The sequence below is a fragment of the Netta rufina genome, assembly GCF_964035555.1.
Source record: "Netta rufina genome assembly, chromosome: 3".
NCBI classification, from domain to species: Eukaryota; Metazoa; Chordata; class Aves; order Anseriformes; family Anatidae; genus Netta; species Netta rufina.
Window position 1 is genome coordinate 38,364,799 of NC_140125.1, and position 23,156 is coordinate 38,387,954.

A 23,156-nucleotide genomic window follows, 5' to 3' on the forward strand; every position below is an offset into this window, starting at 1 on the left:
TTGCACTGGCAGTAAAATACACCTGCTAGTCACGTGCTGTTCTGCGTGGTGTTTATCACTGGCAGCAACCTGAAAGCTACTGCTGCTCCCCGCTGCAGTCTTCTCTGATAAATCATGTAGCTAATGCCTCATAGACAGAAAGGATGAGCAAAATGCTGGGTTGGAGTGCCTAGTGGAGAAGTGGGAGAAGCTGTGCCACTTTACTCCTTTGACCCATGGATGGGGCTATTTATAAACTAAGGTTGCAGAGCTCCTTGAAATAAGAAATGCAAATGTTATCGTTGTTTTGCTTTCCAAAGGTAAAGAGGCTAATAAATTTTATGGCTGCTGAGTTATCAACCTGGTAGAATATAAAAGAGGAAAAAGAGGGGAATTTCTTTCCTAGCAGCCGTAAACGCTAACCAACAGCACTCCAAGTTATCTGTTCATAGAGGCACTTATCATGAAACTACTGTTAGGCCTGTTTTTCCTTTGGTTGCTTTCCTTAGAAGGTAAGAAATGACATGTTCTTTGAAAATTCTGGTTACGCGGTATTTAGGAACCTATATTTTTAGTCGTTGCAAGGTGGGTGTATAGCACAAGTCTTCAAGCAGGGTGAAGAAAATATGAAAGTAAAACTGTGATCTTGCATGTAATTTGGGGTATGTCTGATCATTTTAGATAGAAGATACATGCCTTGGTTTCCACTGTTCTGGGGAACAATTGCACCTTAGGCAGGCACTGAAGTTTTCTCATGGGGATAAATGTAATCAAATAATTAGTTAATGGTGAGCTCTGCCCCAAAATAGTGCAGAAATTCAAGAAAGAGACAAAATTTTTCTCCAAATTCATGTCTATGATAATTTTCTTTTCAGTGGTAGAAGATTGAATGAGTTAGGCAATGTTCTGACACTTAGGGCATCATTATTCAGATTTCTGCTTTTCCACAGACTTTCTGTACAATCTGAGCAAATTGATGTAGGGGAGGAAAAAAAAGTGAGGGGTGGTGATGCTGGGGGGTGGATGAGCTTTGTTTTCTGTAGTGGCTCTGTGAATTCCACACTTAGTACCAGATACTGAATTTTCTAAGTGCTCTAGGACTAAAAATGCTGTGGATGTCTTGGCCTTATTAGCTCTTTACTTTATCTCTCTGCCTGTAAGAAAGTAATGATGAATAGGACTGTAAGGTGCTCTGATTAACTGTTAGGAGGCTTTCATTCTTAACACAAACCAAAGAAATGATTGTGCTCTGGCATTTTAATTTAGTGAAAAAAGAAGTATGGTGACTGGAGTTCCTGTGAAAACAATTCAGGAAAAATGTTGATTGATAGCAGCCTGTAAGAATAATTATCTGAAACATATTAACTAGAAGAGCAAGGGAAGAAAGAATAGAACTTTTATCCAGGTTTTGGATAAATTGACAGATTTTTTTTTTATTTTTATTTTTTTTTTTTGGGGGGGGGGAGTAGGGAAGAGATGGAGAAAATCAGAAATACAAACTAGAATTTAAATGGTAGAGTAAGGGAGTAACTATAATATTGGAAGCAGCAGGGGTAAAAAAAAAAATCCTATGGAAAACATAAATCCAAAGCAAACACAGAAAACTAAAGAATGTGTGCTCTGGTAAGTTAAAATGCAATCAGACAAGCCAAAAATGAATCTATGGGGAAATGAGGAATCATTGCTAAAGCAATAACAAAATAATAAATTTTCTTTTAAATACATCTGAAAGAGGATCTGTAGTGCTGATAGACACACAAATAAATAAATGAATAAATAAAAGCTGAAGCCCAAGACAAAGGCTGCTTTTTTTTTTTTTTTCCTTTTTTTTTTTTTTTTCTTCCCCTTTGGTGTCATCTGCACAAGAGCTTATAAAGGCTTTGTACTAAGAACCTTTCTGTGGAGGGGATAAGCTAGGGAAACTGTCAAATCTGTGAACAAATTGATAATGAATAGCAAAAAACTTGTCAGGATTAGATGATATTTGCCCAAGGGAGTGAACCAAATGAATGTGTTAACTGTGTCCATGTGTTAACTGTTGTGCAAACTAATTCTTCAGTTGGCATTGGTGTCAGGAATGGAAAATGGCAAATGTGAAACCAGCTTTTAAAACGAGCTCTGCTTTAGGAGGACTTGAGGACCTGCGGTGGTAGTGGTACAAAAGTAGTGAGGCTGGCAGTAGGTAAACTAGGTAGTGAGGCTGGCTCCTGTACTAGGCAAAGGGGTGACACCAGAGTAGAGGAATGTAATGAACTAACTTGGGGCAAATGTGATATAATGGGGAAGTTTCCCTGTGGAATTGATACAGAAAGGCCATGACAATGGGTATGTGCCCATGGATTGTTTGTCTGAGGGGTTGTTGAATTTCCAAAAATCTTTTGACCAAGAGCTTCAGACACCATTGTTAAGAGCTGTGGAATAAAGATTCGGACTGGGAATTTTCAAACTGGGAAAAGGGGAGAGCCAACCTGCAGAGTCCCAGCATCACCTGTGCTGGGAAATGCTTTCAGCATATCTGGGTATCAGATAAGGAGACATGCTAGCTTGCTTATGCAAAACTGCTCAGGATGCTCAAACTGAAAACTTAAAGGGAATACATATGGTGGGCAGAACTTGTTCTAGCTATGCGCAGTGGTGAACTCTAAATTAGATACTGCTTCACAGTATGTAGCTGTCTGAAGACATCAACTCAGTTTTAGTAACAGTTAAGGAGCCAATTTTAGGTATTAGGGAGAGAACAGAACAAAATAACACATCTCTAATGCTGTGTGCAAGTCCAGTTCACTCACCTTGTGAGGACTGTCTAGCTTTTTCATGTTAAAAAACATGAAAGAACATAGGAGGAGGATAAAGGGGAAGAGTATTCAGACTTATGAAACAACTTCCACATGAGAGGAGATAAATAGGATGACTCTTTAGCTTGGAAGAGAGGTGGATGGGCATACGATAAAGACATACGAGCATGTGCAAAATGGTGAATTTTGTGGAAGCATGGAAGAACAACATCAAGAAGCCAGATCAAATTATTAGCTGGTGAGAAGGTATTTTTTTCAGAATAATTAAGTATGAAGCACCTTTGCCACAGGACTTCTGGAGAAGCCAAAAGTATGAATGGGTAAAAAAAATAAAAATAAATAGCAAGTTAATGGAAGAAAGGTCTCAGGAGTTCTTCAGCATTAAGTAATTGCTTGCTCAAGGAGATGCAGAAGCACAGAAGTTACACTTCCATGGTATATCACCCCAGCCCATTTTTTATTTTTTTTCCACAGCTGTTTTCCCTAAGCACCTGAGTTTGGCTGTTGTCAGAGGCAGCATCTCAGATTAGACTGACCTTCAGCCTGGTGCAGAATGGTCTCTCTGAAGTCTTTCAAATATTGAGATTTCTTCCTCCCCCATAATCCTGGAAACTGGGATTGGACCCTCTTTCTTCCCCAATGTAGCCTGTGGATCTATTCTCAAATAGGGTTGAAATCAGTGTTTAATAAAAAACCTCAAAAATACTGAATTTCTACAACAGGTTGGCATAATGAAGATGAGTCCCCTCATTGCACGTGCTTCCAGTATCTCAAATGAGAGCTGGGATCCTGGTTGTTGTCCTGAGTAAAATGTCACCTAAAAGCATGGATTGAGCAAACACACACGTTAAATAAATGTTACTCAGCAGTCAGGCAGCAATTGTTTGAATTTTCTACCAAGCACCATGAAGACAACAGGAGCTTGTGAATAGCTCATGGCTGAAACTCAAGTGGAAAAATAATGCAGGGAAGTTGGTGACAATTATCGAAAATGGGCAGCATGGCTCGAGGGATGGGCTGAGGTGGTCATGGAGAGCAGCAGTAGCTTTCTGCCACCCTGCTGACCATTGCGAGTGCCAGTACCCGTCTCAGGAGGGTGGGGGTACCCCATACCACTGGCCCATGCTAGGCACGTTTCCTCCCTGTAGCGTGTGTGCTGCCAGCTGTCCTAATTCAGGTGTCTCTCACCTGCTGGCCTGAGCTGGCTCCCCATTTACTTTTTGGTGTGGAAAGAAAGGCATGCAAGCCGGAGTGTGCAGCAGGACTAAATATTCCCGGGTTGGCTTCTGAATGCTAAAGGAGAATTATTGTAGGAACAGCAGGGCTTGGCTGGCATGCAGGGGCAGCTGTGAGCATGCTGTGAAGTTCAGCTGAGGATCCAGACCCATGGCTGCCTTTGTGAAGATTTTAGAATAAACCAAAATTCATGTGTTCCAATCCAAGTGTATACTAAAGGAAAGAGAATAATGTTTACTGAAATACCTACAGGCCTGACTTTTGGCTCCGCAGACTATTTTATCTGTCAACACTCTCCAGGAAGAAAAGAAATTGCCGCTGTTTCTGTATCACTATGGCAAACTCACAACAGTGTGATGTTGCTCCCTGGATGTGGAAGATGTAGATTAATGTGAACTGCTCCTTTTTTAAGGAGTTTCAGCTTGTATGTGCTCAAATGACCCTAAGTTTGTACAGGGCAAGACTAGGCTGTGCTCTCAATGCGTAAGAATTGGGGGTTGGCTCACGTGCATTTGTAGATGATTGCAAAATCTCCTTTTGTTCATGGGAATTAAATGTTTATTAGCTGTCCTTGGCATTTTGTACTTTCCAAAACAAAGATAGGTTGCTTTCTTTGAGATACAAAGCTAAGTTCCATTGTAATACAGGAGAACAGCAGTGTATGAATTGGGCTGAAGAGGAGAGTGGTTAGAATACAGGAATTCTGAAGGGTTTTTAGTGCCTGTGAAGGATGAGGTCCATCAACTATGTATATGACTTCACTGTATTTCAACACTAATTTCAACAAATGTCATCTGATTATAACAACTAGAAGCTTATTCTAGTGTAGCAAAAATAAAATATAACGGTTGTTGGGGTGTGCCTCACCTTTGGAAAGTAGGGCAGAGGAGAAAGGTTACAGCTTTCATGATTGTGTGTTTTTAGGTTTATTATATTTTCTGAAGGCTTTTTCTAAGGTTTAAAATTGTGCAATTAATTATTCTTTTACTTATTTATTTATTTTACCTTTTTAAAGGTCAGACAGCTCATCTCCTGGAAGAACAAGGAAAACTAAAGGTGAAGTATGAGAAACAGCTCTATCTTTTTCTTTTTTTTTCTTCCCTTTTTTCGGTATCTGTCACCTCTCTGGCTGATGCTTCCTCTGAGGCCGTCAGGAGAAGAGCTCAGTGCACTAAACTGTTTAATTTTGTAAAGAATAAATGCATAGCAAATGACTCAGCAACGTGGTACTGCGCTTTCAAGACTACAGTACCTAATCAGGAAATAAAAGTTTCTCCGAGCAACGTTTGTTATTAGGTTGCACATCCTGTACGTAGGTTGGCTGTGGTTAGCGCTTGTTCCTAGATGCTCCGTTGCTCTTTTAGAAACGGAAGATCGCTGTCTTTCATCTTTCTTTGAGGTACTAGAGGTGGATCATAGCTATTGTCAGGATGCAGGAGGGCGTTAAATTATTGTTCCTAGTGATAGTCAGCTGTCTCTCATGCTGAGTTTAGTCACATCACTCACATCCTTACCCTAAATACAAATCTTTTTTTATTTCATTATTTCCCTCTTTAGTACTTTCTATGATGACATGGGGATTGTGCCAGTTGCCAGAGACCCAGAATATGGGCGATGCTCTTGGTTCACTTTACCTTTCCTGTTGCGTACCAGAGCTGTGGCTTTTTGTCGTGTACGTTGTGTACCTTGTGGTGTGTGGAGATGCACGCAGAAGCTGTTTTTGTGATCTCTTCCAGATTAAGCGCTGATGGTTCACAACAATGAACATAACAGATTATGTTCAGCATATTTTGTTGATTGCTATGTGGGAATTGGTAAGAAAGCTGAGCAAAAAGTGTAGAGTTTTGGAAGACTGGATTTGAAAATTCCAAGTCTATATTTCCATGTATTTCTAGCAGGGGTGCAACTGTTCTTTTAAACCACTGTGACATCAGGAAAAGCTTGGTACTGTGTGAGAATGGAGCCTCTATGTCCCCTCCTTTTACCAGTTTTCTTGTTGGAAATAAGTAATCAACCATATTTATTTCTTTATGTCAAAGGCTCCAAGAAAATTCCAGCTTTCATGTGAGCATGCGATGCCACCTGAGACTCCTTCAACTTCAGGTTTGTGTCTAATATTATCCTTGTAGAGGCTTTCCTTCCTGCCAATTACTTTAGAGAGGCTGTGGAGGGAAGGAATTCAGCTGTTTTGAACGGCTTTGTGTGTGTGGGATGTGACTGAAGTAGGGGTGAGCTGTGTGAAATCCTTAGTTTTGTTTTGTTTTGTTTTGTTTTTGTGTGTGTGTATGTGTTCATAACAGTACTTAAGTTTCTTCAGATGCTGATTGAGGATGCTGGTATTACTTAAATCATTCAGCACTGTGTTTTGTGGTTTCTTCTTGCTTGATGGCTGAACATTTCAGTGCATCTGCAGTATTTACTGAGTACCTGAGTAAGGTTTCTCTTTCTGGCCGTCTTAAAACTGACAGTTAAAAAGATTAACATAGACTTCTTACAGAATCGTTTTAATAAATTTTGCCACATTTTAATATGCTGGTGGATGTGACTTTCTTTCAAAGTTACTGTTCTTTTCTAACCTGGTCTTCGATTTTTCTGCAGTTCATGCTCTGAGGCCAGCTGACATTACAGCAGTTGCTGCAATAGGAAATTTGCAAAGAGTAAGTACATGCATTAAGTGTGCTGAACGTGACCCATTTCCTCCTTTCTGACTCTGCGATGAGGTGACGATGAATTGAGCTGATGCTGTAATTTGGGGTCCCAGTTAGGGCATAAAACTTTCCATGAGCATCAACGGTTTCTGGTGTTTTTAAAAAAAAGAAGACTGGAAATACCTGCTGTTCAGTGTTCCAGTATACTGTGAGTACAAAAATAGGCATCTGACTTCATGCAGGAGGAAATTTGATCACAGTGCTCTTGCAGAGAGCCATGGTATTTGATTACCATGCTTGGATTTTCCTAACAATGAGCGAAACAGATCGAATAACTGGAAGAAGCATTTGGGAAAACTCTAGGAAAAAACTACGGTATTGTTGATCAGCATTAGGACAAATAATCAACAAATGTAGTAGATTTTCCATCCCATTTAAGTGTTTCCATCCTGTAGAGTTTAAAAGTCAGAAACTCTAGGTGAATCATAAATATACATGTATACTTCTGATGTATAAACTGGGTGAAGATCTACCTGTTCTGATAGTTAGATTTGGATAATTTTTACTTAATAGTTGGAAGTAAATATCTGAAATAGATTTGAGGCCCAATTAAAAGTGTTTAACCACAACCACAGTTCTCAAGCTTTGAGGAAGTACAGAAATGTATCTAGTGGGCAAAAACTGGGAGCCATTGTGGGGGCTACAAATCCCAAGAAATAGGGGAGATTCTACTTTGTCACAAAGCAACCTTCAACTTTGAAATGGTATTCCTTGAGATACCATACTTTTCCTTGGTTTAAGGGCTTTCAAAACAAATGTACAAACAAACAAAAAAAGCATTCCTGGACTCCCTGCAAGTACTTCCCTCTTCGGAAGAGAAAGTTTTGTCTTAAAGTGGAAGTTGCTTCACTCTCAGACTGGAGGCGTGGTCCTTCAGGCCAGGTCTTTTTTGTGATGAAGTCTTTATTGCCTGTGGGTGGTGCCATAGAAAAATGTTTAAATGATCGTTTAATGAATATCTGCTTTCTTAGAGCAAGCATATGTCTTTGTCTACTCCTAGACTACTTGCAATCAGTGGAGTTCCTCTGTTAAGGTGTTGTTTTTTTCAACAGACACGGTGTTGGCAGAGTGCCATCCATGTAAATTATCTAAATGACTTCAGGTCATGTCCCTTGTTGAAAAGAAATAGATTAGAGAAATTCAATATGGTTTAGAACAGCATTTCATTTGACTGAATTTGAGTTCAGCCAGTCAAATTTTATTTTAAGCCATATGTAATAAATTCATTAGTGAAAGCAGTACCCAAGAAAAAAATCACCAGACTATGAGAACACAGTGTAATAAGGAAGTGCTGCAAATGACAGCTCTGGAAAATAATTTAAATCTGTTGCAAACTGCAGCGTAATGAAGAAGAATATGTAGAAAACTACTACTTGGAAAAGAGGTGTACAGTAGAGGAACAGTGTGTGTAGAACTAAATTTCCCTATGCTTAGTGGTATTCTTATTGCCTGCTTTTTCGCAGACACCAGGAGCCAGTGTTCATCGTGAAGACTTACTCCAAAGGTAACCATGAACTGCTAGCATCGACTTCTGTCATGATCCTAGTTCATAAAATATCACAAGGTGGGAATTAGATACAAGCAATTCTTATTGTTGTTATCTAAAAAGGAGAAAGACAATTTAAATATAAAAGATTTTGAGCTGCTGGATCCTTCCCCATCCTTAGTTAACAGAAATTTTTTGTACTTAGACTGTGTGTGTTTTTTTGTGTTCCTTTTTTTTTTTTTTTAAACCAAGGTATGCAACTACCTTAAGGTTGCAATAACCTTGATTAAGACTTGTTACTCCATGATGAATCCTGTGTAGTAAATATCATCCACTAATTAGAGAGCAGAAAGCAGAGATTTATCAAAGCAAAGAATGAACCCAGGAGTGTTAGTACCCTGTCCTCTGCTTGAATGATTCCCAGTGTTTGTGGGCAAGTTCTACATCATTTTCTTCTTTCTTGCCCTTTTAGCAGATCTAAGTTAGTGGGAAGAATCATATAGTTAAACCTCGTAGATGCAAATCTGTGTAGCTCTTTTTAGGCATTCCAGATGAGGATTTGGCCCTGCAAAGACAAACTTTAAAAGACTAATAATTTTAAATGGTTGCATGAACATCTGTGTCCACTTACGCGTGCACACAGAGAGGTCCTAGCATTGCTTGTGTATATGCATAAGCACAAATATTGCAACAGGCAGAGTGTGGAGAGGCAGAAGAATTTGATCCAAGACTGTGTTCTTCCTCAGCAGTAGCTGATGACATGATGGTTCTAGGGAGAGAAAGGCCCCATTCTTAATTTCAGCAACTGCTGTGAAAATGCAATTTGAGCTGTAGCTTGAGTAGGAAGAGATTGGGGCTCTGCTGAAATGTAACTTTTCTTTGAGAAATGGAATAACAGCTTCCTGTTTTCTCTTCCCTTTCTATAGCACAGGAAAGAGCCTCCTTGACGTGAGCGTGGAAACTTTAGCAGGTGTGTCTTGCTATCACACAAACTCAAGCAAATTAACTAAATGTCAAGCTGGCTGCAGGTCAAGGGCTTTGTTGGGCTGCAGCGGGGGTTCAGCACAAGCATGCCACAGGGGTGTAAGGGAAGCCTGAGGGAAGGTACACATGGGGAGTACGAGTGCAGCATAGGCTGGGCTATCTGTGCAGGCTTTCAACAGGCCATCTAGGTAGCCCCAATCCCTGCTGGCACATCTTCACTATGCTTTCTGCCTACACTAGCCAAGTGTAATCTTGTGTGGATTTGCCTGTCCAGTGCTCCTTCTGCTGCCACACACTCAGAATTTACACTAGGGCTGCCCTTGATGCACCACATGGATGTATTCAACCATGAGCTGGTTGTGATAGTAGCCTTGACTTGCTTGACAGGTGTTGCAGGTAAAACCTTCAGGTCCACTGAAATGCTGAATTGAGTAATGGGTAGCTCCCGGGTCTTCCCTCCAAACCTTCCAGTGTCTTAATGGCACCTCCATTCTACTAGCTGGAAAAGTGGATTACAAACTGGCAACTCCTTAGTGCTTCAGGAGCTGATGGCCCTTTTCAGAAGCTTCATTTCTACAGCCACTTGTATTTAAATCTGCCAACACTTCTTGTGGCTGACGTGAGAGGTGGGGGTGGATGTTTCTGATCTGAGTGTAGAGGAAAACTCAGACATGAAACCTCCAGTTTTTAGGAGCAGTCACCACTCGGGAACAGCTGCAGAGCATCTCAGGTGCCCCTCATGCCTGCCAGGAGATCCCCAGCTCTTACATATTCTGGTCTACTTCAGCTATGTTTATAGTGAAATTGCAGAGTAGCAGTCCCATATATCCAGAAATAGCCTAACCCATGTATGTCCTTTAGCTCTCATTAGCAGTTTTAATCCCTCGGTCCTGCACCAATCTCCTCTGCCTGGCACAACGGGATCAGATGGTCGAGCCACGTAAGTGCGAGGGGTTTCTGGCTGGGCAGTTCACTCATATCTAGAAAGGTGGAGGATGGATGTGTTTGGTAATGGAGCACCTCTTGGGACACAGAGTGTACTTGGTACCAGCTGAGGCTGTACAAGACTTCCAGGGACAGACCCTGGCATGGAGGGTCAGTTGTCACCTCTCAGAAACAGAAGGAATGAAGCCCCCATGCGCTTTCAGGTCTGGAAAATCTGACCTAACATCAGGGCTTCTTCTTTATATCTGCAAAACAACTGTCTGAGCTCAAATAGAATTAGAGTGTGCCAGCCAACCTGTGTTTACTGTCTTCATCTAAGTGCACACCTGAAAGTGAGATGTCTGAATAGGAGCTAATCACCCCAAGCACTCTGTCTAGCTCAGACAAGTGTCTAATCTTTACATATTTAAGAGAGAAAAGATGAAAACCTGAGGTTTCAAATGTTCTTTGACTTTATGACAAAAATCAACTAAAGCTTCACCCTTACTGATGCCTTGACAGATTCTTTCCTTGTGTTTTTTTCAGAGACCTCCTGGATCAAGCTGTAGAAATAGTGAAGCTCATGAAAGAGGATCAGGTTTGCTTAAAACACAGAACAGTTCAGAGAGCTTGGTCTCCAAGCTGGAAAAGGGGGAAGTGTGATGAAATACCTTAAACACCACTTAAATGTCTCTTCAAAATAGAAAATGCTGTTTCTTGAGGTTAACAGACTTTGGTCTCTCTGACGTAAATAGAATCAGTCCTGTACCTTTTAAGCTATGGAGTTTTGTTCCTAAAAGTATCCCACCTGGCTTATGTTTGTCAGAGTGGCTGAAGATGTTGGTATGGAAGTCAGAATTTTTGTTTTGCATTGGGTAAGAATGCAAGACCTCTGCTAACTATACTCAGAAACTGTGCTGGTGTTTCTGAGAAGCCAACCCACAATTATAATTCTTGAAATTTGTTACTGCCTCCTGGCCTCTCAGGATCATATTTTTTAAAATGCCAGTAAAGCTCTGTATACGCTTTGGCTGATGCCAATGGTTGATGCTGGTGAGAGCTGAATTATCATTCATGGCTGAGTACTTCAAAAATCCCATCCTGGAGTTTGATGTACTCGTTTTTTCTTCTGTTCTTAACCCCTAGGCACGTTATTGTGTTAAAAAGCCTTGATATAACTGGCAAATGTAACTGCCAAAGTGATTCTGCTGTTGCCTGCTCCCTGTAAAGGCAGCACACCAGACTATACGTGAATGGATTTAGCATAAGTTTTTTGTGGAACTGAAGGCTTCTAAGCAATTTTCTTTTGTGACTGGCGAGTGTTGCCTAATGGACTTACCACAGATGGACAGGGCTGTAGCTCTTAGATTTTTGCTCCACTCTACATCCCACTAGTATGACCCAATCTCAGCAGTTCAGGAACGTTAACTCTGTCATCAAGCTGCATCAGTGATAGAAAGAAACAGCATCAGGCTTTGTGCTGAGTTGTGCATGCTCATTTCCAATGAACCCTCCAATGGCCACAGTGATTTCTGGCTTTATCTTGAGATTTTTAGAGGTATGCATTCAGCTTTAATGGCAGCAGTTGCTTCCTAACCATCCATTTGCTGCTTTCTCTAGGGTAAGCTGTTGAGTCAGATGGAAGGGATTGAAGTAGCCATGGTTGTAGGCACTGTTTGGGCTTGCTGATTTAAAGCTACAGCAAATCTTACACGAGAAAGGAAAATGACAAATAGGGCTTTTACCATCATGTTCATTTCAAAGTTTTATTTTATTTTTTTTTTTCTTTTAGATGATGGACTTCCAAAATGACTGGAAATTGATCACAGTTTTCTTTAGTGCTGAAAACCCGTGCTCTTCCTGTGCTTTCACAGAACCGGTAATTTTTTCTTGGGGTAGTTTAGCAGTCAAGGCAGGTGATAAACTCACTTTTCCAAGCTCTACCCTTTGCCATAGTGAACCAAAGCAGTAGCTGGTTCCAGGAGGTTGGAAAGTCACTATTCAGTAATGTAAGCTGCTGGTGCACCACATGTTTTGTATTTATAAATGTGTAAGTGATTTGTCATTTCAACTCTGAGATGACATAGTAGGATAGTTCTCCTACTGGTTTTGATGGTGTTTTTCATCTCACAGGAGAACTGCATGTTGGAAAACCTGGAAAAACTTCAAGAGGTCTTGGACTTCTTGTATAAAGAAGTAAGCTTTATTCATCAATTTTTAATAATCTGAATCTTTTGATTTCTTTTTTTCCGGTCTCTCTTACCATACAGTGGCTTGTACCAGTGTTCAAGTGACTTAGAACACACATCTCATTGACTTCAGTCTTCTGGTTGTATTTGTTGGCAATAAGCACTTAAAGTATATTGTGCTATATTTTATAAATATATATATATAAATTATGCTTTAAAAATCTGATGCAAAGCTAAGCAGTTACCTGTCCATCCTTTGTTACACAAGCTGATGTACTACTCAGTCTGTTTTTAAGTGATTTGCATTAATAACAGAGTATGTCAGTCTAGGTCTGAAAGCTGTTCCTTTTGAAACAGTGGTGTTTATGAAAATATATTGAATTGCTGAATGCATGGAGCTACCTAGGCAGTGTACAGGCTGCTAAATAGATGGTGGTGACTTGTGTGAAATGGGAAAAAACACATTAACACATTAAAATAATAATAATAATAATATATATTATATATAATATATTTTTTCTCTCGTTATTTGTCAATTTTAAGTGTTTTTAGTGTTTCTAAAGGTTTTCTAGCTGTCTTAGCTGGGATGTGTCTACTTCTTTAGGAAAGTTTCTGAGAAATGCTCTGCACTGAGTCTTAGTCGACTAATGAGTTAGATGAGGATGTATCACTAGTAAAGCAGAATATTAACAGTCTATCTGAACTAGTTCAACAGCATCTTCCAAGAATTTTGTGTTGCCAGATTGAAGGCCTGAAGGGTCTTCTAAACCTTCTCCGGTTTCATTGCATTAGGCTACAACCACTCATTCCTCTCAGGCTGACTCCAACAAATGTTATGTATGGGTGAAGCTTCACCCATGCATTTGCTTCAGATTCCCTCCCGTATTGTTTCCGGAATCTGTATATGTGCACTTGTGAAAGTGAAATATAATTATATAAATGGACAGCTGCTTTCTCCTTGGGGGAGAGGGGAGGCAGGATGCACAAGTGCTTGTGTTATTACACAGAATGTTTTATCCCCAGGCTTTACATTGATTCATTGCCACAAAAATGATATTTCCTAGCTTATCTGAGTTCAATTTAGTTGGCTGGTGGCCATGTAGTTTATGTAAAATGAATTTTTGGGTCTCAGTCAAGAAGTCGTCATGGTCACAATTATTTCACAAAGGATGATTAACATTATTCTAGATGGCAGGCATAGAAGTAGGGTTCAGGAAGGAATTGGCAAAGACCGTGATCATTGATTTTATGAAGGTAGAATCCCAGCCCAGAGGTAACACAAGTGACATTGTAGACATTGTAATTTACTGTTAGTGCTATTTGCTAATCTCCAATTGCTAGTATTTATGTGACTAATTTTTACTTTATAACTGCAGGTTCCCAAAGCCTTTGTAAATCTGGTAGATTCTACTGAGCTCACAACTTCCTTTCTTGCATGCCAAGATCCCAATAATGCAAGGTAACAGAGGTTCCTTTAAGTTTTCAATACTGTCTCCCACTACTGTTCAGACACATAGCTTTGTATATATATTAGCTTTATACCTATCCGGTAGAGTATTCTGAACAACTTTCTGCCCTTAACACCAATGTATGTCACAGGTTTTTAGATCTCCACTTTGTTTCTGCAGGCATAGATTTACCAGGAGGAGTAGGTGCTTTAACTCAGCGGCTTGGGTAGCACATCTCAATAACATACTGTGGTGGTGGTGGGTTTACCCTGGGCAGTAGCCAAGCACCCACACAGCCCCTCTATCACTTCCCTTTACCACACCCCAATGGGACAGGGGAGAGGAAAGGAATAATGAAACCCAGAAAATGTGGGTTGAGATAAGACAGTTTAATAGCTGAAAGAAAGGGGGCTAGGGGGTGGGGGAGATAAATGACTCAAAGGTAATAACTCCCCACTTCCCATGAATGGACCGTTGTCCAGCCAGTCTCAAATCAACAATGACCTTGGAAGCCAAATTTTCCCTCTTCTTCTCTACCTCAGGTTTTATTTCTGAACATGATGCTATATCATGTGGAATATCCCTTTGGTCAGCTTGCCGCTTGTCCTGGCTGTGTCCCCTCTCTTGTCCAACCCCAGCCTGTTCACTGGGTGGGACAATGTGGAAAAAGAGGAAGCTTCAACACTGCAAGCACTGTTCAACAGTGACCAAGGCACTGGTGTGTTATCAACAGTGTTTTAACAAGAAATCCAAAATACAATGCCATATTGGCTGTTGTTAAGAAAGTTAACTCCATCCCAACCCACAATACAGTCATTATGGTAACAAGACCGTACAGTCCATCCACTACTTCAAACTTGAAAAAGAAACTCTGAAGGCTCTTTAAATGTATAAGTTTCTAGGTATCAATGTTCACAGTATTCACAAAAGGAATAATGAGTATTAAAACACTGGCAATATGAGAGCTACTGCTTGGGCTTAGGGTATGGTAGGATGGAACATTCAACTTGCCCGTTCTATGGTAACTGCTTACATAGATGTTTTCATCCATCTCCTTCTCTCAGCACCTTGTAAAAAAAAAGTGTGAGTAGCTTAAGTCCCAATTTAGTAGGGAGTAGGAGTGTGCACAAGGACAGTTATGATAGAGTAGTTTACAGCTGATGAGATTACACTCCATTTTACTCCATAGCAATTTTTTTTCTCGTGCTCGTGGCATACTAATATAGTAATTCTGAAGTGCTTTACAAGTTTTGCAAATATATGGCTTGGGAGATGTTCCATCAGTCAAGCAAGAGGTCTGGCTGCTGCATAACCACATGCATAACAACAAGCATAAGCAGAGGAGAAGAAGCTTTCCTTGTCAAAAATGATTGCATGGAGAATATTAGCAAGTTTACATATCAATGGGCTCTTGAAGCTGTGTTTATCTGGTTGAACAGTTCTACCAGTTTGTATGCTTTGTGCTTAAGTATAAAGCTCTTGGGCTCATCAGGCTCAGATAGTCTCCCAGATAAGGGTCTCAGCATTTGGTTAGCAATTTGTCATCTTTGGACTGTGCTCTCAAAGAAAAATATGAGCCATAGCAAAAGAGGAAACTTCAGTGTCTAAGAAGAGAATAGTGGCTGACATTTCCAATCCCATGTCAGTATCTAACTTCAGGCACTGGAATTTGGAACATAAGTGGGATTTGAAATTACTTCCTTTATTAGCTTCTCATTAACTACAAGTGTTGTCCATGCCAGAATTGGTGGATGAACCCCACTTTTAGGCATAAAACTCTCTTCATGTATTGTATGAAGTTCTTAGATGTCTCTATTTGTTCCTGCCTGTTAGGCTTTGGTACGATGCTTGTCCTGAATTCACTTTTTTTTTTTTTTTTTTTTTTTTTCCACTCACCAGTGCTAATAAACACATCTTAATAGAAAACCTGCTATTTTACAGGTTTAGCTAGAGTTTTGTGAAAAGGAGAGAGTGCCTGATCTTGACAGGTGCTTACTGCTTACACCTGCAAGCTCCACTAAAAGTTTCTCAAATTCTCATTTATCCTGGCATTTTCATCTGAATTTACCTTTGTTGGAAACAGGCTGATCTCAAAAGTATCCTATGTTGTTCCTGTCAGCTGCTTTGGGAGAGGGTCCGAGTTACCCTGTCAACTGCAGAAATACTCAGTATGCAGATCTCACCCTGTAGGTCAGAAATTTTGCTGAGATTGGCCAGCTGCTTTGTAATGTCTAGCCACGCTTCAGCATAAATAAGCTTTTGAAGCACTGAGCTTCCATCCACATTTCTAGATGGAGGTCTTGTTAACAAACACTAAGGCAAAATTTCTTCTGGAAAGTATTCTGGGTGTGTTCAATTTTCGTATGTGATTATAGAGAGGGAAGTATTTGAAAACCAGCATGGCACCTATTTTAAACCTAAGCATGCTGGTAGCTTGCAAGTCCCTGTACTAATCCCAGTCTGGCGTATTTGTCAACTGAATAGGCTTTCGAGTGTAGTAGTAGTACAAAGCTCTGGACATGGAAATATATACCAATGATTATACATATTAAAAAAAAAATAAAATACAACTCCATATAGCTTTGTCAGTGTATGCAATAATTTAATCTTCAATACATGCTTGTCAGTGGCTTCAGAGTCTGTACTGTCTTGTTATCTATTTATCTAAAGTTTATAATGTCTTTGCTTTTCATTCTTCTCTGCAGCAATCCTGTTGGGAATCAGTGCAATTGTGTACATGAACACTCTGCGCTAGATGATTACATACTGAGGTGGTCCTATCAGGTAAGGCATATTCCGTATTGCTTGGTGCTTGTATTGCTAGACATCTCTGTTCATTTTCCAGATTAAGCTGATGTTTCTAGATTAAGACCACATTTCTTGGGGTCACCAGGAACAATGGAGATGTTCTTTGTATATCTGAGTGACCCAAGTGTCTCTTCCAGTTTCCAATGACTGTAGTTCTTGGGAACCTAGGAGTTGTTATAACCCATTAGAGGAATGATTTATCTTGTCCTTTAACTTGGCTGTTGATGCCACGTGACTTAGATGGAAACTTTCTGTAAGACAACAATAGTTGTGCTGTAATCCCTTTAGAAACAGCAGAGAGGCAAATAAGCATGAAATTTTATTTCCTTGCTAAGCATGCTATTCTTTCAAAGAAAGTGATAGTAATTCAGGGTAGCTCTCTTGTAGCCACAAGGAGTTTCTAACTATTGCATAAGAAGATTTCATTTAATTACTGTCTTTGTTCTGGATTACAGAATTTGATTCTTGTGGTTTATTAGGGAAGGAGATAATCTTAGTTCACTTTAAACTCCAATGAATTGCACATATATTACACTATACAAAATAATACTCATCTGATTATATGGTTGTCTATTCAGGATGCTTGGGGAAAACTGCTAGAGTCTGCAAGGTATGATCAAAAAGATGACTTCACTGTTGTTCTTCAGCCTTCTTTCCAAGAAACGAATCTGTTGCTCAGACTGGTGAGTAAATGCAAGCTGCTCCATTCTTTCTGGATTGTGTCTGGTGAGACTGAGTGCAATATTCAGCTGGCTTTCTCCTATCTAGGCTGTATAATGCCAGAAGACAAGCATAGTTAGGCAGCCAGGACACATCTTGGCATCAGACATTGAGGTACTAGGATTGGGGTTCAGTTCAAGCAGCATCATTCAGAGATCCTGTGTTTTTTGAATGCTGTGTTCCTGGAGAAATCAGCTCATGGAACATCTGTAGATTAGATCACAAGTGCCCAGAAACTGACAGTGCTGCTAGTTTTTCTCTATCCTTGCAGTCATCCTTGCTCATTCACTCCCATTATGCTTGTGTGTGTTTGGAAACAAAGCCAAAAGAGGTTAACAATAAGTATTTTAAAAATGGGTAGGGGAAAACAACAAAGAGATAAAAGATTCATAAATAGTATTGGAAAGTAGGACTACCTCCCTGCAAATAAACTGAGATTAATGCAGTCTGGGATCCTGGAAATGAATTCTGTCCAGAATTTGTATCTAGTATAGCCAATGGCAAATATATATTGACAGGGTTGCCTGGAATGTCAGACATCCTTCACCACAGGTGATTTTAAATGAGAGCTCAAAGGTTAAGGTTGTCTGAGACCTGGCAAAGGAGAGAGGAAGGTATGACTTCCTAGATAACGGCTTACTCAGCAAGGTATCAAAATCCAACATTAAACATTGCTGGCTATTTGCATATTATGTTGGTGGTGAGTCGTGGTCCAGTTCCTAGGCATTGTAACAACTCCATGAATGTGTTTTAATGCTGTTTCTCCCTTCAGCTTGGTATCAGAACAGAGTGGACTGTAAGAAGGGAAGTTGTCTTCCGGGAAGTCTGGGATCTGCTATATTGCAAAATCTTCCTTTGTTGTTGGGTCGTTTTGTGGCAGACGTTTTGTTGATGACTGGTCCGTGTACAAATGTCAGACTTACTTTTCATGACATGACTTTTTCCCTTAGTAAATTGCTCTGTTATTGCCTTCAATGTCATCTTATGTCATAGTTACCTTCTTAGTTTCCCCTGATTTGTAATAGTAAGCCACCTGACCAGCAGGCTACCATGTGGATTTTCCAAACTCTTCACTCCCTTTCATTTAAAAATAAACATGACCTCTTAAGACAAACTCTTCATGCTTCCCCTTTTTTTAACCCCTGTAAGTGTTAGCTAGAGGAAGCGTTGTTTATTCGAAATTGTTTGTATGGTCACATCTGCAAGGTTCCCTGGTGTCCTGTATGTCACTAGTGTGATTGTGTTTTGTTGTTGCTCCAGCAGTGGTCTTCTGCTGACACTTTGGCTTACTGCAATTGGTACAGACACCTGGTAGCAACCCTGCATTATCTAGGCTTTGAGTAGCAGGGAGGGAGGGGAAGGAAGAAAGTAGGAAAGAAACATGCCATGACTGCTATCCTCAGCTCTGCAGAGTCTGCTCTTGGATACTGCTGTCCCTTCACTGCTGCCTTACGGTAGTAGGTACAGCAATCACTTATAAGAACAGCATCTGTTCTGTCTTGACACGCCATCAGGAGCTGAGATCCACAACAAATGGCTTAATGGGAATACCAGAGATTGTGATTCTTGTAGATATAAAAAGTTACTTTATGAAAAGAGAACTTGTGTGCCCGAATGTCTCATCTCTTCACACAAAGCCTTTTTTCATAGTCTAAATGCTTTGTCTTTCAGGACAGGGATGACTTCACCACCACGTCAAAGACAGAAGTGGAAAAACTGGAAGAAGATTATACTTTCTTGTCTGTGGCTCTCTGGAACAACATGGTGAGCAGTACCACAGACACTGTTACTTACTGGTCTTAGTACAGAAGCTTAGCAGCAACTCCACACCAGTCAGGCTTTGAGTAGCCGGAAGGGGAAGGAAAGTGGGAAACAAACATCCCATGACTGCTGTCCTCAGCCGTGCAGAGGGTCTGCTCTCTACTAATGCTAAATGCCCTACATTTCCAGGACAAATCTTTCTGTTCCTTGGCTGCTACTTTCTATGAACAACTTTTCAGAAAGGCTTTCAAAGTAGCCCTTCAGGAAGTCCCAGGGAATAAGAGAACTGTGGCAGACCCTTTTGCTAGCCTCACCTCTGTGGCAGAGTGGCACAGTGACAACTGAGGCTTGTCATAACCTGAGATTATAATGATTATACTCTTCTGTCTCATCTGTCTTTTATCCATCCCACTCTTTACTGAGACTCACAGTGTCGGTTTCTTTATTAACTGTCTGCTGCTGCTGCTGTTGCTCATAGTAAAAATGCAATAGACTGCCTTAATGAGCTCCCATTGCTTCTTCAAGAGCAGGATGTCCTACCCAGCTAAAGAAAGCCCATCAATGGTGCCTTCTAATGGGGGAGAGAGGGTGTCTGAAAGAAATACAGCCTCTCTGACCCAATCAAGCTTGAGCACAACGTCCAATTCTGCAAGAGGCTTCTACAGACTTGAGCTGTCAACACGCTTTTTTACCCATTTGTATGTGTAACTGAGTGTATGCACATACAGCTGGAGCAGTTTGCATTTCAAAATTGATGATAGAGACAAATGAAGGAAAGGGAGTTACTTTCCAATATGAATGAGATTTAAATAAAAAAGCAGGCACCTGGTTTTGTACTCACCAGAGCAAAGCAGAATTTTATTGCTTAGTGCATGTTATGTTTGGCTGTGCCTTGGTACCAGTGATTTTGAATAAGATGTTGATATTAATGTTCCTTCTGGCTTAGAAATGCTCAAAATCTTCTCTTTTATTCTAATAAACTTCTTATACCACACAGTTATAAAATACACAATCTTCTTTTAATTAAAATGAATTTGCATGGCCAATTAAGTTAAATTTAAGATATGACTTAATTTCTGCTTGTTTTGCAGTCCATGTGGTGTTAGGCTTTTCATTTGAGAACACCAACTATTTCTGCAACTGTCTGAAGCATGAATGAAATAGGCTATACTGCAACCACCTTTTAGATAACCATGCTTAAAACCAAATCCATACAGATTGATGTGCTCTTCTTTCTTTTTATGCTAATTCTGGCAGTAGTAATGCTATTGTAGTGTTGGCCATAGAATGCCATGGGTTGGGAGGGATCTTTAAGATCACCTAGTTCCAACCCCTCTGTCATGGGCAGGGATGCCACCCACTAGATCAGGTTGCCCAAAGCCCCATCCACCCTGGTTTTGAACGCCTCCAAGGATGAGGCTTCCACAGCTGCTGTGGACAACCTGTTCCAGTGCCTCACCACCCTCTGAGTGAAGAACTTTCTCCTAACCTCTAATCTAAATCTCCCCTCTTTTAGTGTAAAACCATCCCCCTTGTCCTGTCATTATCTGCCTGTGGAAAATATTGCTCTCCACCTTTTTTATAAGACCCCTCTAAATATTGAAAGGTTGCAATGAGGTCACCCCAGAGCCTTCTCTTCTCCAAGCTGAACATCCCCAGCTCTCTCAGTTTTTCTTCATAGGAAAGGTGCTCCAGCCCCCTGAACAACTTTGTGGCCCTCCTCTGGACCTGCTGTAACAGCCCTGTGTCCTTCTTGTCCTGGGGGCCCCAGACCTGGATGCAGCACTCCTAGTGGGGCCTCACAAGGACAGAGCAGAGGGGCACAATCCCCCCCCCTCCCTCCACCCACAGGCCACTCCTCTGCTGATGCAGCCTAGGATGCAGTTGGCCTTCTGGGCTGCAAGCACACACTGCTGGCTCATGTCAAGCTTTTAGTCCACCAGAATCCCCATGTCCTTCTCTCAGAGCTGCTCTCAATAAGTTCTCCCCCCAGTCCGTGCTCATGTCTGGAATTGCCTTGACCCAGGTGCAGCACCTTGCATTTGGACTCACTGAACCTCATTAGGTTCACATGGACCCATCTAGCTTGTCCAGGTCCCTTTGGATGGCATCCCTTCTTTCTGTTGTATTGACTGCTCTACTCAGATTGGTGTCATCTGCAAACTTGTTGAGAACGCACTCGATCCCATTGTTTATGTCACTTTAAAAATATTAAATGTAATCATTTATCAAAGATATTAAACTAATCATTTAAGGAAGTAGGATTTACAAGAAAAATCCCTTTATTCAACCAGATGACATAGCTAGAAAAAATTTACAGTCACTCTAATAAAAGATACCTTTCTATGTATGTCTGACACTTCAGATAGTTAGTAGGAGACTCGGGAGTTAAAAATTGATCAGCCGTTGAAGCTTGAACCTTGAACAAATGTGCTGCATCCAGTTATCTTTTTTGCTGTTATCTCTGACACTCCTCACACTGATGTCAAAGTTTCTATCTCAGTTCTTCTATCGTAAAGTAGATGCAATGACAAGATTCACGTTGGCTTCTTTATCGTTGTTTTGCCTTAGTCTCATGAAGTAACTAGCTTCACTAACTGAACAAGCAAAGTAGACACTGAAAGTCAGATTCCTGTAGTCTGAATTTAAAACGTTCTATTTCTGTCAGCTCTATGAGAAACTGGGTGAGTTACTTAGACTGCCCATGTCTTGGTATCCCCATCAGTGGTGGTGATATTTGCAGAGTTCGCGGTTACTACTTAAACACAATCTCTAAGACTCTAGCAAGAGGTGGCACATCTTCCACAAACATTAACTACTATAAATATTAAACCTAGACAAGACCAAACCACATGAGTTATAAATGGCCTTTTACGTCTGTTTAGTACAGTATTTTCATCATCTATGTTTTGAAATGAAAGGCTGTATTTTTTTTCAACTAGTGCAGAAAATTAATACTTCTGATGAGAGAGCCCAGAGCGCTGCCAGGTTACCAGCCCATTTTGTGCCTCTCCAGCAGGAATTGTTTGTGGCCAACTGAACCAAGTTTGTCAGAATTTGAGTTTCACCCAAGAACAGCAGTAGATCAGACTGACCTATTATATTTTCCAGAGCTTATCAGTTGGAAACTGACCTCCGGGTCTGAGTAATATCCATCTCTCTTTCCAGACCATGCAATTATCTGGTTTCACGTGCTTCTAATGGTTTTCACTTTTTTTTTTTTTCTTTTCTCTAAATATCCTATAAATCTTTTATTTCTATGGCCACTTGCAGTCCAACTTTTCCGATTTCAATTTATGCAAAATGTCAGTGCTAGGTACCTTCAATATTCTTTGCAAGGAGTTACGATAATACATGTATCATCCCCATTCTGAATCAGCTATATTGCTTCCTTAAAACCTAGACACTGAAAAAAGGGGAGAGGGCCAGGATTTCTCTCCTGAAGTTTGATAATTATTGCAAATGTACTCAGTTAATCCAGCACTGGTTTCTCTTTTGTGCCCTCTCAAATTCTTACACTTAGCTGGCAGCAAATTCCTTCTGTCCCTTCAGATACGTTTTTTCTTGTCAGCTTCTGCCATCAGAAGAGCCTTCTTTCTCTGTGCTTTTTTTTTTTTTTTTTTTTTTTTTTTTTTTGGTCTGTGCACATTTCCTCATTTTCAACTACTGGCTTTATTTTTATTTCAGTGTTTTTTCCTCAGTGTGAAGTGGCCCCTATAGAGAGGGGACAATCTGGATGATCCGGAGGAAGAACAAGATGTGCCAAAGCCACATGTTGCTGTTGGTTTGAAGGAACGGTGGTGGTCTCTTAACAACGCCTTTTCCCTTTTTCTTTCCAGCTGCCTCTCTTTAATGAAATTTTCTTAGCACAGCTGGCAATTATCAGAAAGGTACTTTCCTGGTTAGGTTTCCTTAGCTGGCTGTGATGGTATTCTGCCATTTTAGAAAAGCAGATGGTATGAAAGATGCTTTCAGTGTAAAAAGCACACTGGCAAGTGTCCTTATCCAACAAGGTTCACTCTATCTGTCCTTTTCGGTAGAGCTAATAGTTTATGCTGACCATGTAATGTTTAAAAACAAAACCAAAAAAAAGCAACTGTTGGGAACTGCTAGGAAAT

General features: G+C 40.4%; 1 protein-coding gene across 1 annotated transcript in view; it reads left to right on the forward strand.

Annotated features, from left to right (window-relative positions):
* Positions 1 to 442: 442 nt before the first annotated feature.
* Positions 443 to 23,156, forward strand: part of PLB1 (phospholipase B1) — a gene marked incomplete at its 5' end in the record, with an annotated part of 82,432 nt that continues 59,718 nt past the window's right edge. Inside the window, 14 exons of the mRNA XM_084283465.1 lie at positions 443 to 491; positions 5,026 to 5,066; positions 6,050 to 6,113; positions 6,609 to 6,667; positions 8,182 to 8,222; positions 9,131 to 9,174; positions 10,050 to 10,128; positions 10,659 to 10,710; positions 11,905 to 11,991; positions 12,246 to 12,308; positions 13,678 to 13,760; positions 16,455 to 16,533; positions 17,136 to 17,240; positions 18,949 to 19,041. Coding sequence (XP_084139591.1) covers positions 443 to 491; positions 5,026 to 5,066; positions 6,050 to 6,113; positions 6,609 to 6,667; positions 8,182 to 8,222; positions 9,131 to 9,174; positions 10,050 to 10,128; positions 10,659 to 10,710; positions 11,905 to 11,991; positions 12,246 to 12,308; positions 13,678 to 13,760; positions 16,455 to 16,533; positions 17,136 to 17,240; positions 18,949 to 19,041 — 939 coding nt within the window. The remainder of the gene's footprint in view (positions 492 to 5,025; positions 5,067 to 6,049; positions 6,114 to 6,608; positions 6,668 to 8,181; positions 8,223 to 9,130; positions 9,175 to 10,049; positions 10,129 to 10,658; positions 10,711 to 11,904; positions 11,992 to 12,245; positions 12,309 to 13,677; positions 13,761 to 16,454; positions 16,534 to 17,135; positions 17,241 to 18,948; positions 19,042 to 23,156) is intronic.